Source organism: Somniosus microcephalus, chromosome 5, assembly GCF_052327205.1.
Source record: "Somniosus microcephalus isolate GS21.2 chromosome 5, FLI_Smic_1.0, whole genome shotgun sequence".
NCBI lineage: Eukaryota > Metazoa > Chordata > Chondrichthyes > Squaliformes > Somniosidae > Somniosus > Somniosus microcephalus.
The window spans coordinates 66,076,659-66,090,228 of NC_140991.1; the positions used below are offsets into that span (position 1 = coordinate 66,076,659).

The following is a 13,570-nucleotide window of genomic DNA, read 5'->3' on the forward strand; positions in this document are numbered from 1 at the left end:
AAAGTGGAGGGTTGAGAGCGAAAACGTGATCCAGGTGGTAAGACGGATCACATTTTTCCAACCCCACCCCTTTACACCCCCACCACGTCCTCCCTCTCCTCCCCCTACACCTGGTTGATTTCTCAGAAAGCTCGGCACATGTGTGGCAAGTGATATCATTGGATTGGACGAAATGGAGAAGTCACGACAATGTCACTATTCACTCCCTACCCAATAAACCTGTTAACAATCCATGACTCACACACAATGCCCCAGCTATGGCAGGGTGGGGGAAGGTCAGGAACTTGGGGGGAGAAGGCCATGAGTCTGAGGGGGAGGAACTTGGGCAGGGGGAGAAGGTCAGGAACCCGGGGGAGTGGGGGGGAGGCGGTGGGGGAAGAAGGTCAGGAACCTGGGTAGGGGGGGCCGGATCCGGTCAGGAACTTGGGCTGGGTTGGGGGGGAGGGGGGAAGGTCAGGTACTTGGGCAGGGGGGGGGGCAGAAGGTCAGGGACTTGGGCGGAAGGGGGAGGAGGTCAGGAACATGGGCGGGTAGGGGGAGGAGGTCAGGAAGATGGGTGGGGAGGAGGTCAGGGACTTGGGCGGGGAGGGAGGAGGTCAGGAACTTGGGCGGGGGGGAGGAGGTCAGGAACTTTGGCAGGGGGGTAGTCAGGAACTTGGGCAGGGATGGGAGGAGGTCAGGAACTTGGGTGGGGAGAGGGAAGAGGTCAGGAACATGGGCGGGGAGGGAGGAGGAGGTCAGGAACTTGGGCGGGGAGGGGGAGGAGGTCAGGAACTTGGGCGGGGGAGGGGGAGGAGGTCAGGAACTTGGGTGGGGGGAGGAGGTCAGGAATATGGATGGGAGGGAGGAGGTCGGGAACATGGGCGGGGGGGGAGCTGGTCAGGAACATGGGTGGGGGAGGAGGTCAGCGACTTGGGCGGGGTGAGGAGGTCAGGAACTTGGGCGGGGAGGGAGAGGAGGTCAAGAACTTGGGCGGGGAGGAGGCCAGGAACTTGGGTGGGGGGAGGAGGTCAGGAACATGGACGGGAGGGAGGAGGTCGGGAACATGGGCGGGAGGGAGGTGGTCAGGAACATGGATGGGAGGGAGGAGGTCGGGAACATGGGCGGGGGGGGGAGTTGGTCAGGAACATGGGCGGGGGGAGGAGGTCAGCGACTTGGGCGGGGGGAGGAGGTCAGAAACTTGGGCGGGGAGGGGGAGGAGGTCAAGAACTTGGGCGGGGAGGGGGAGGAGGTCACGAACTTGGGCAGGGGAGGGGGAGGAGATCAGGAACTTGGGTGGGGGCGAGGAGGTCAGGAACATGGATGGGAGGGAGGAGGTCGGGAACATGGGCGGGGGGGGAGGTGGTCAGGAACATGGGCGGGGGGAGGAGGTCAGCGACTTGGGCGGGGGGAGGAGGTCAGGAACTTGGGCGGGGAGGGGGAGGAGGTCAGGAACATGGGCGGGGAGGAGGAGGTCAGGAACATGGGCGGGGAGGGAGAGGAGGTCAGGAACTTGGGCGGGGAGGAGGAGGAGGTCAGGAACTTGGACGGGGAGGTGGAGGAGGTCAGGAACTTGGGCGGGGAGGGGGAGCAGGTTAGGAACTTGGACCGGGGGAGGAGGTCAGGAACTTGGACGGGAGAAAGGAGGTCAGGAACTTGGGTGGGGAGGGGGAAGAGATCAGGAACTTGGGCGGGGAGGGGCAGGAGGTCAGGAACTTGGACGGGGAGGGGGAGGAGGTCAGGAACTTGGGCGGGGGAGGAGGAGGAGGTCAAGAACTTGGGCGGGGAGGGGGAGGAGGTCAGAAACTTGGGTGAGGGAGGGGGAGGAGGTGAGGAACTTGGGCGGGGAGGGAGAGGAGGCCAGGAACTTGGACGGGGGAGGAGGTCAGGAACATGGGCGGGGGGAGGAGGTCAGGAACATGGGCGGGGAGGAGGTCAGGAACATGGGCGAGGGGAGGAGGTCATGAACTTGGGTGGGGAGGGAGGAGGTTAGGAACATGGGCAGGGGAGCGAGAGGAGGTCAGGAACTTGGGCGGGGAGGAGGAGGTCAGGAACATGGGCGGGGAGGGAGAGGAGGTCAGGAACTTGGGCTGGAGGGAGGAGGTCAGGAACATGGGCGGGGAGGGAGAGGAGGTCAGGAACTTGGGCGGAGAGGAGAAGGTCATGAACTTGGACCGGGGGAGGGGGAGGAGGTCAGGAACTTGGGTGGGGAGGGGGAAGAGGTCAGGAACTTGGGTGGGGAGGGAGAGGAGGTCAGGAACTTGGGTGGCGAGGGGGAAGAGATGAGGAACTTGGGCGGGGAGGGGGAGGATGTCAGAAACTTGGGTGGGGAGGGGGAAGAGGTCAGGAACTTGGACGGGGAGGGGGAGGAGGTCAGGATCTTGGGTGGGGGAGGGGGAAGAGGTCAGGAACTTGGACGGGGGGAGGAGGTCAGGAACATGGGCGGGGGGGAGGAGGTCAGCAACTTGGGCGGGGGGAGGAGTTCAGGAACTTGGGCAGGGACGGGAGGAGGTCAGGAACTTGGGCGGGGAGGAGGAGGAGGTCAGGAACTTGGGTGGGGAGAGGGAAGAGGTCAGGAACATGGGCGGGGAGGGAGGAGGAGGTCAGGAACTTGGGCGGGGAGGGGGAGGAGGTCAGGAACTTGGGCGGGGAGGGGGAGGAGGTCAGGAACTTGGGCGGGGGAGGGGGAGGATGTCAGGAACTTGGGTGGGGGCGAGGAGGTCAGGAACTTGGGTGGGGGGAGGAGGTCAGGGACATGGATGGGAGGGAGGAGGTCGGGAACATGGGCGGGGGGGAGCTGGTCTGGAACATGGGTGGGGGAGGAGGTCAGCGACTTGGGCGGGGTGAGGAGGTCAGGAACTTGGACGGGAGGGAGGAGGTCGGGAACATGGGCGGGAGGGAGGTGGTCAGGAACATGGGCGGGGGGAGGAGGTCAGCAACTTGGGCGGGGGGAGGAGGTCAGGAACTTGGGTGGGGAGGGAGAGGAGGTCAAGAACTTGGGCGGGGAGGGGGAGGAGGTCAGGAACTTGGGTGGGGAGGGAGAGGAGGTCAAGAACTTGGGCGGGGAGGGGGAGGAGGTCAGGAACTTGGGCAGGGGAGGGGGAGGAGATCAGGAACTTGGGTGGGGGCGAGGAGGTCAGGAACTTGGGTGGGGGGAGGAGGTCAGGAACATGGATGGGAGGGAGGAGGTCGGGAACATGGGCGGGGGGAGGAGGTCAGCGACTTGGGCGGGGGGAGGAGGTCAGGAACATGGGCGGGGGGAGGAGGTCAGCGACTTGGGCGGGGGGAGGAGGTCAGGAACTTGGGCGGGGAGGGGAGGAGGTCAGGAACATGGGCGGGGAGGAGGAGATCAGGAATGGGCGGGGGAGGGGGAGGAGGTCAGGAACTTGGGCGGGGGGGAGGAGGAGGTCAGGAACTTGGACGGGGAGGTGGAGGAGGTCAGGAACTTGGGCGGGGAGGGGGAGCAGGTCAGGAACATGGGTGGGTAGGGAGAGGAGGTCAGGAATTTGGGCGGGGGAGGGGGAGGAGGTCAGGAACTTGGGCTGGGGGGGAGGAGGTCAGGAACTTGGGCGGGAGGGAGGGGAGGTCAGGAACTTGGGTGGGGGGGGAGAGGAGGTCAGGAACTTGGGCGGGAGGGAGGGGAGGTCAGGAACTTGGGTGGGGGGGGAGAGGAGGTCAGGAACTTGGGCGGGAGGGAGGGGAGGTCAGGAACTTGGGTGGGGGGGGAGAGGAGGTCAGGAACTTGGGCGGGGGGGAGGTGGTCAGGAACTTGGGCGGGGGAGGGGGAGGAGGTCAGGAACTTAGGTGGGGAGGCGGAAGAGATAAGAAACTTGGGCGGGGAGGGGGAGGAGGTCAGGAACTTGGGTGGGGGGGAGGGGAGGTCAGGAACTTGGGTGGGGGGGGAGAGGAGGTCAGGAACTTGGGCGGGGGGAGAGGGGGTCAGGAACTTGGGCGGGAGGGAGGGGAGGTCAGGAACTTGGGTGGGGGGGGAGAGGAGGTCAGGAACTTGGGCGGGGGGAGAGGGGGTCAGGAACTTGGGCGGGGGAGGGGGAGGAGGTCAGGAACTTAGGTGGGGAGGCGGAAGAGATAAGAAACTTGGGCGGGGAGGGGGAGGAGGTCAGGAACTTGGGTGGGGAGGGGGCAGAGGTCAGGAACTTGGGTGGGGAGCGAGAGGAGGTCAGGAACTTGGGTGGGGAGGGGGAAGATATCAGGAACTTGGACGGGGAGGGGGAGGAGGTCAGGATCTTGGGTGGGGGAGGGGGAAGAGGTCAGGAACTTGGACGGTGGGAGGAGGTCAGGAACATGGGCGGGGGGGAGGAGGTCAGCAACTTGGGCGGGGGGAGGAGTTCAGGAACTTGGACGGGAGGGAGGAGGTCGGGAACATGGGCGGGGAGAGAGAGGAGGTCAGGAACTTGGGCGGGGAGAGAGAGGAGGTCAGGAACTTGGGCGGGGAGGGGGAGGAGGTCATGAACATGGGTGGGGCGAGGAGATCAGGAACGGGCAGGGGAGGGGGAGGAGGTCAGGAACATGGATGGGAGGGAGGAGGTCAGGAACTTGGACGGGAGGGAGGAGGTCAGGAACTTGGACGGGAGGGAGGAGGTCGGGAACATGGGCGGGGGGGAGGTGGTCAGGAACATGGGCGGGGGGAGGAGGTCAGCGACTTGGACGGGAGGGAGGAGGTCAGGAACTTGGACGGGAGGGAGGAGGTCGGGAACATGGGCGGGGAGAGAGAGGAGGTCAGGAACATGGGCGGGGAGGAGGTCAGGAATATGGGCGGGGGAGGGGGAGGAGGTCATGAACTTGGGCGGGGAGGGAGCAGGTCAGGAACATGGGCGGGTAGGGGGAGGAGGTCAAGAAGATGGGCAGGGGGCAGGAGGTCAGGAACTTGTTCGGGGAGGGGGAGGAGGACAGGAATTTGGGCGCGGGAGGGGGAGGAGGTCAGGAACTTGGGCTGGGGGGGAGGAGGTCAGGAACTTGGGCGGGGGGGGAGGAGGTCAGAAACTTGGGCGGGGGGGGGAGGAGGTCAGGAACTTGGGCGGGAGGGAGGGGAGGTCAGGAACTTGGGTGAGGGGGGAGAGGGGGTCAGGAACTTGGGCGGGGGGAGAGGAGGTCAGGAACTTGGGCGGGGGAGGGGGAGGACGTCAGGAACTTGGACGGGGGGAGGAGGTCAGGAACTTGGGCGGGGAGGGAGGAGTTCAGGAACTTGGGCGGGAGGGAGAGGAGGTCAGGAACTTGGGTGCGGGGGGAGAGGAGGTCGGGAACTTGGGCGGGGGACGGGGAGGACGTCAGGAACTTGGACGGGGGAGGAGGATGAGGTCAGGCACTTGGGCGGGGAGGGGGAGGAGGTCAGGAACTTGGGCGGGGGGGAGGAGGTCAGGAACATGGGCGGGGAGGGGGAGGAGGTTAGGAACTTGGGCGGGGGAGGGGGAGGAGGTCAGGAACATGGGCGGGGAGGGGGAGGAGGTCAGGAACTTGGGCGGGGGAGGGGAGGAGGTCAGGAACATGGGCGGGGAGGGGGAGGATGTCAGGAACTTGGACGGGGAGGGAGAGGAGGTCAGGAACATGGGCGGGGAGGGAGAGGAGGTCAGGAACATGGGCGGGGGAGGGGAGGAGGTCAGGAACATGGGCGGGGAGGGGGAGGATGTCAGGAACTTGGACGGGGAGGGAGAGGAGGTCAGGAACATGGGCGGGGAGGGAGAGGAGGTCAGGAACATGGGCGGGGGTGAGGAGGTCAGGAACTTGGGCGGCAGGGAGGAGGTCAGGAACTTGGGCGGGGGAGGGGGAGGAGGTTAGGAACTTGGGCGGGGGAGGGGAAGGAGGTCAGGAACTTTGACGGGAAGGAGGAGGTCAGGAACTTGGGTGGTGGGGGCAGGAACTTGTTTGGGGGTGTTGGGGGAAGGTCTTAACCTGTGAGCGTGAGCCCAGTCTGTTTGTGGTGAGCTCTGTTCTGACTGGAGTAGACAGTCAGAATGGCTCAAATTACACTTTGCAAAGTAACTGATTACATAGGGAGGGAGGATCTAATTACACATTCCAGAGAAACTGCTGGGTGTGTCTTGTCCTCCAAGGGGACCAATCAGCAATCAGGACTTGTCATCCAAGAGGACCAATCAGAGCTTTAGGTGTTGCAAATAAACACTACCCTGTTAAAACCGGAAGTGGGCGGGTTTGAGGCGGGTTGGATTTCTGTTTCTGATTTTTAACTTTTTAACCTCCCACCCAACCCTGAGCCACCCATTTTGGGGAGTTGAAATTACCCCCTATCTTTCTGCTTCCTTCCACCCTTGAACTCTTTGTGCACCTTTCTGTTTGACTTTCATACTTCCTCTCTCTGTACGCTCACAGACTTCCTTTCATTGGCGTTTCTATTTTTCTGCCTCCAGCTCCTCATTTCAGCCTTGCTCTTTCTGTAAGTCAGTTGTTCTTGCTCTTTCTGTAAGTCTCTTCTTTCTTCTATATGCTTCCCACTGAATCTCTATGTATATCACATATGTTCCTTTACTGATTTACTGCACTTGTATCTATGGCACATTTTAACGGTTAGGGCAGGCAGTGAGTTGAGCGACAAAATTTACCCAGTTGGAAGTGGGCGTCTTGGCTTAGCAGGGAGAGGCCATCAGGAGGTGCAGCAGCCTGAGAGGTTAAGCAACGCCTCGATTTCAAAATTCTCATCCTTGATTTCAAATCCCTCCATGGCCTTGCCCCTCCCTATCTCTGTAATCTCCTTCAGTCCCACAACCCCCCCCCCCACCCCACCCCCCGCTCGAGATATCTACGCTCCTCTAATTCTGCCCTCTTGAGCATCCCTGATTATAACCACTCAACCATTAGTGGCCGTGCCTTCTGTTGCCTAGGCCCTAAACTCTGGAATATTCTCCCTAAACCTCTCCGCATCGCTCTCCTCTTTTAAGACGCTCCTTAAAACCTACCTCTTTGATCAAGCTTTTGGTCACCTGCCCTAGTTTCTCCTTATGTGGCTCGGTGTCAAATTTTTTGTCTTTTAATATTCTGTGAAGCGCTTTGGGACGTTTTACTATGTTAAAGGCGCTATATAAATACAAGTTGTTGTTGTTATTGTTGTATAGGAAGAATTGTTTTGGGACATCCTGAAGTTGTGAACAGCGCTACATTAATGCAAGCTCTTTCTTTAGATTGTGGATGCAGCAAACTCTGTGGCGGTGAAGAACATTGGAAAGGAAATAATATAGCAAGTGAAGCGCTTTCAAAGCAAAGTACTCCCTCACACCATTAACCAGAAAATGTTGGTTGTTAAAAATATCTCCGATCTGTGAAGGGAATGGTTTCTTGTGCTAATACTACAACCTCAAGGAGACCTGCCACTTCTGTTGTACAGAAGCACAGATCTCTGTTCAGCCCTTGAGGGGGGTACAGAGGGGAGTGATGAGATTGATTCTGGGTACTGGAAAAACAAGATGTGAGGATAAGTTAAAGAAGTTAGGCTGGTTTCCTTTGCCGGAGCAGGGACTTAGAGATGATCTAACTGACATTTTCAATGTTGTGAAGTGGAATTGGCAAAGGGTTCAAAAACCAGGTGACACAAGTTAGGAGTAAGAAGAGAAGTCAGACCATACGTGTTCATTCAAAGGTTCACCGACTTACATTTTAATATAAACCTTTACTACTTATTGCACTTCATGCATTCACCAAACACATGAGCACAGACGGCATCACGCAAAGATGCTCTTACCATTTACATCCGTAAAGCCGATGGAGAGTTTGAACTCTGTGTCCTGACTGGGTGTTGTAGATTCAGGTGGGATGGTATCCACCCCTAAACTCTGTAGGAAGATTTGAAGAGTGAAAAGTTTAACATTTTTAATTCCCAGCACAAAAACAAAATGAGAAACAGGACGCAACATTTTACAGACGTTGGAACATTGAGGATGTGGGTTAAAATTTGGGCTGATTCAGGGATATATCCTTTTCTACGTTTGAACTGCTTTTGGAGTGGGGGAAATGTGTCCTGCTTTTAGAAATCAGGGTGTTAATCTTGCCATCCCTTTTTCTTTTAAGGTCAATAAATAGAAATGCGAGTGACTTCAGTTTTTCACTGGGTGAGCTTGTGCTGTGGGATTTTGCTAACCATACCAACAGAAATCAGGACTTGCTTGCAGTAATACTCTTTTCGTGACTTAATGGCCACTCTCCAAGGAGCTGATTCTGGTTTGCTGCAGTTATCAGGCGGGCGGTGGGCATTGCAATCGAGCAGCTCACCCGATCGCAACAGCGAGAGACCCAAATCACCTTGGCAGTTGGGCTTCGTTAGTATGTGGCTGGCAAGCTACCAGTGCTGAACGGGCACCGGCAGGCAGCTCGCCAGTAGTGGAGGGTGGGCAATCAGGTGGTTCCTGCGCCGAGCTGGCTGATGGTACAGATCTGGGGCGGGGGCGATGGGGGAGGGAGGCAATCCCGGGGGGCCACGCAGGGACTGGAGGTGGGCTGGGGCCCAGGGGAAGCAATCCTGTTCATCCCGCGCCCCCCCCCCCCCCATACATATTTTTTTAAATGTGCCCGGTTTTGAGCATTCTTTGAGGACAGGTGGTTAGGCCGCTCCATGGCAGGGACCAATGGACAGGGCGAGCGTGGCCTAATCCCCGCGATTGGTCCATGAAAATCGCATTGGCGCCTACAATGGCCGTATGACCCCGATGCAAATATTTAAATAAGGCTCCCGCTTGTTTTGGCCGTGAGCACTGGATGCCTATTTCGGGGCCTGCCCGCGGATCACATCGGGCGGGTCTCTTGTGAGTTCTCAGCGGGATGCGCGTCTCACCACTCTTCATGCTGCTGCTGCCCTGTTCTTGCCAGGAGATGGGGGACAGGGAGCTGGGGGACAACAGATGAAAATCGGCCCTTTAGTCACGTCACAGCCCAGAATGTTAATACAGCTCTGGAGCATGTGACTCTGTAGGAAACTAAGCACTGGGTTTGTACACCCTAACTCACTGACATCTTGAAAGTCTGGTCAAATGACATTAGAACATTAAAATAGTTGCTCTTGCACATGTTATCAACCTCTGAGTTTTGAAATCAGAAAGGAAAGACAAACTACATTTCAATTTGTAAATTAGATGACCTTGCATATTTTGAATTGCAAATCACATTTAAATTAATTTCTTAGTTACTTCCGGCTGTCTTGTACTCGTAATAATTTATTTAAACATCCCACCCTTGAGATTCTTGATATCCTGTGAGGGAGAATGAAACCGACAGCTGAGCAGCACATTGAAGCTTTTCAACAGTTTATTGTTCATCTGTTTAAAATGCCACTGAGCCCGGCCAAATGTTACTCAGGGGCACTTTAAACAGATGTGCAATAAACTATTGAAAAACCCTGATGCGCTCAGCTGGTTAAAGTGCAGGGGGAGCACAGAGCAGTAGACTGTTCAAGCGCCTGCTGGTAGTTGGTGGCCTGGTTGCTTAGTTACTGAGGGAGCCTGCAACTCTCGGGTGCCCCCCCCAACACCTGCACCCCCCCCACCTGCAGCCCCCCCCACCCCTTCCACCAACAGTGCCACTGAACCAATTAATGTCACAGCTTCAGCAAGTTCCACATTGAACAGATACTCTTTAGCTGCTCAATCATTGAACTAACTCTAGCTGAGCGGGTGAGCTCATTCTTAGCTGGTTCTTTGAACTTCCCCAGTGGAAAACATCTGCTTCTTTCGCTGAACGCACAGAAACAGAAGCTTTAGCAGTTTTTAAGAAACAAATAGTTACCTAATCCAGCCCCCCTTTTTGTTTATTGGGGCAGCAAACAGCCTATATTGTCTGATTCAACAGCACCTCTCAATCCCGAGACCACCACCACCTTGAAGGGCAACAGGTGCATGGGAATGCCACCACCTCCAAGTTGCCCGCCCAGTTGCACATCATCCTGACTTGGAAATATATTGCTGCTCCATCATCATCACTGATAGAGCAGCGATATCCTGGAACTCCTTACCTAACAGCACTGTGGAAGTACCTTCACCACACGGACTGCAGCGGTTCAAGAAGGCGGCTCACCACCACCTTCTCAAGGGCAATTAGGATGGGCAATAAATGCTGGCTTTGCCAGCGACGCCAACATCCCACGAAGGAGTAAAAAAACAGTCCGTGTGGTGAAGGTACTGCCACAGTGCTGTTAGGGAGGGAGTTCCAGGATTTTGACCCAGCGACGATGAAGGAACGGCGATATACTTCTAAATCAGGATGGCGTGTGGCTTGGAGGGTGATATACCTATCAATTCCTCCAATAAAAGGCGAAGAGTTACGAAGGTGACTAAAGGTTTTTATTGACTAAATAACAGAGCCCACTCTCGTGGGTGATCCGATCCAAGCAGGAGGAATACCAGCCAGTCGCTCACCTTTATACCTGGCCTGGTGGGTGGAGCCAAGGCGGAGTCGGCAGTGGTCATCCCAGGTATAGCAGTGTGGCAAGAGGCGACCTCGTACCGTGATACAATAGTGGTCAGTGATACAGTTATAACGAACAGTGGTGAACAGTGCTAACTACTAACAGTGATACGATAGTGAACGTGGTTTACCACATTCACCCCTTGTTTAGAATTAAGTCCGGCGGGGTGAAGTGTACTACCAATTCTGGTAGGTCAGTCTGTCCGGAGGCTTCGTAAGCCTCTCCGATCGCCGCAGCGGTGGTGTTGCCTTATCCGGTGCTGGTGCCTTATCCGGTGTTGATGCTGGTGTTTGCGTGGTCGGCGAGGGCTCGTGGGGTTCCGGCATGTCGTCTACCTGGGCTGAGGTTGGGGGGGGTGGTGGCGGTGTTTCCGGATCGGCTGAGGGTGCGAGGTCTCGTAGGGAGACAGTGTCCTCCCGCCCGTCTGGGTACGCCACGTAGGCGTACTGGGGGTTGGCGTGCAGGAGGTTCACCCTCTCGACCAGGGGGTCCGTTTTATGGGCCCTCACGTGTTTCCGCAGCCAGACCGGCCCCAGGGCGGTCAGCCAGGTTGGTAGAGTGGTTCCCGTAGTCGACTTCCTGGGGAAAACGAACATTCGTTCATGGGGGGTGGTGTTAGTGGCCGTGCAAAGTAATGACCGGATGGAGTGCAGCGCTGTCGGGAGGACTTCTTGCCAGCGGGAGGTTGGGAGGCCCTTAGACTTTAAGGCTAAGAGGACGGCCTTCCATACCGTCGCGTTCTCTCTTTCCACCTGACCGTTACCTCTGGGGTTGTAGCTGGTGGTCCTGCTTGCTGCAATACCTCTCTCTAGGAGGAATTGCCGGAGTTCCTCGCTCATGAAGGAGGAGCCCCGGTCGCTGTGTATATAGTTCGGGAACCCGAACAAGGCGAAGAGGGCATTCAGGCACTTAATGACCGTGCTACTGGTCATGTCGGGGCAGGGGAAGGCAAAGGGGAAACGAGAGTACTCATCAACGATGTTGAGGAAGTACACATTACGGTCAGAGGACGGGAGGGGCCCCTTAAAGTCGATGCTCAGGCGCTCGAAGGGGCGGGTGGCCTTGATCAGGCTTGCTTGGTCCGGCCTATAGAAGTGCGGTTTGCACTCCGCACAGGTCTGGCAGTTCCTGGTCATGGTCCTGACCTCCTCGATGGAGTAGGTCAGGTTGCGGGCCTTAATGAAATGGTAGAGTCTGGTGACTCCGGGGTGGCAGAGCTGGTCGTGGAGGGTCTGAAGCCTATCGATATGCGCGCTGGCGCATGTCATTCGTGAAAGGGCATCAGGGGATTCGTTCAGCTTGCCTGGCCGGTACAAGATCTCATAATCGTAGGTGGAGAGCTCGATTCTCCATCTCAAAATCTTGTCATTCTTGATTTTGCCCTTCAGCTTGTTATTAAACATGAAAGCCACCGAACGCTGGTCGGTGAGGAGGGTAAATCGTTTGCCTGCCAGGTAGTGCCTCCAGCGCCGTACTGCCTCCACGATCGCCTGGGCCTCTTTCTCGACCGACGAATGTCGGATCTCGGGGCCCTGTAGGGTCCTTGAGAAGAAGGCCACTGGCCTCCCCTCCTGGTTTAGGGTGGCGGCTAAGGCGAAGTCGGATGCGTCGCTCTCCACCTGGAAGGGGATGGACTCGTCCACTGCGTGCATCGTGGCCTTGGCTATGTCTCCCTTAATGAGGGAGAAGGCCGCGCACGCCTCCTCCGTGAGGGGGAAGGAAGTGGCTTTCAGGAGGGGTCTGGCTTTGTCCGCGTAATTGGGTACCCATTGGGCATAGTAGGCGAAAAGCCCCAGGGTTCTCCTAAGTGCTTTAGGGCAGTGGGGGAGGGGTAGCTCCATGAGGGGGCGCATTCTTTCTGGGTAGGGGCTGATGATTCCGTTCTCCACTACGCAGCCGAGGATGGCAAGGCGCGTGGTGTTAAACACGCATTTCTCCTTATTGTAGGTGAGGTTCAGCCGTTGGGCCGTACGGAGGAATTTCTCCAGATTCGCGTCATGTTCCTGCCGGTCGCGGCCGCAGATAGTGACGTTATCTAGGTAGGGGAATGTAGCCTGCAGTTCGTTCTGGTCAACCATCTGGTCCATCTCCCTTTGGAAGACCGAGACCCCATTAGTGACACCGAAGGGGACCCTAAGGAAGTGGTATAGGCGCCCATTCGCCTCGAAGGCGGTATACTGGCGGTCCTCAGGGTGGATAGGGAGTTGGTGGTAGGCTGACTTCAGGTCGATGGTCGAGAATACTTTATACTGTGCAATCTGATTGACCATGTCAGATATGCGGGGGAGGGGGTATGCGTCCAGCTGGGTATATCTGTTTATGGTCTGGCTGTAGTCGATGACCAGGCGGTTTTTATCGCCGGTCTTTACGACTACGACCTGGGCACGCCAGGGGCTGCTGCTCCCCTCGATAATGCCCTCTTTCAGGAGGCGCCGCACCTCAGAGCTAATGAAGGCTCTGTCCCCGGCGCTATACCGCCTGCTCTTGGTAGCGACGGGTTTGCAGTCAGGGGTAAGGTTAGCAAACAGAGAGGGTGGCGGGACCTTGAGGGTGGAGAGGCTGCAGGTGTTACGCGGTGGGCGGTTTAACGTTTGCTGGTTGTTGACTGTGAGTGGGGGGAGGGGTCCACCGTATGCTAGGGTTACGCTTTGGAGGTGGGATTGGAAGTCCAGCCCTAGTAGGACGGCAGCGCAGAGATGGGGGAGGACGAGGAGTTTAAAGTTTTTATACTCCGTGCCCTTAACCGACAGGGTCACGACACAGTAGCCGCTGATGTCCGTGGCGTGGGACCTCGATGCCATCGAGATTCGGCTGCGCGTTGGTAGGACAGAGAGGGAGTAGTGGCTCACCGTGTCTGGGTGGATGAAGCTCTCCGTGCTTCCGCTGTCGAACAGGCAGGTCGTGGCGTGGCCGTTCACTTTGATGTCCATCATTGACTTGGACAGATGGTGCGGGCGGGCTTGGTCCAGGGTGACGGAAGCTAGTGTGTAGCTGAGCGAGTCGTTGTCATCTGCGGGCGAGGCGGTCGGGCGTGGTGAGTAAAATGGCATCTCCCACGAGGTAGGGCAAAATGACGGAGAAGATGGCTGCCCCCGTAGCTCACATGAGGCACTATTGGGGTCGGTTGCCTTAATCAAAGATGGCCGCCCCCATGACTCATGTGTGGGGATG

General features: G+C 57.6%; 1 protein-coding gene across 1 annotated transcript in view; it reads right to left on the bottom strand.

The window, feature by feature from the left end:
- Nucleotides 1-13,570, bottom strand: part of apbb1ip (amyloid beta (A4) precursor protein-binding, family B, member 1 interacting protein) — a 254,338-nt gene that overhangs the window by 140,984 nt on the left and 99,784 nt on the right. Inside the window, exon 3 of the mRNA XM_085987735.1 lies at nt 7,688-7,778. Within this exon, the coding sequence (XP_085843861.1) occupies nt 7,688-7,778 (91 nt within the window). The remainder of the gene's footprint in view (nt 1-7,687; nt 7,779-13,570) is intronic.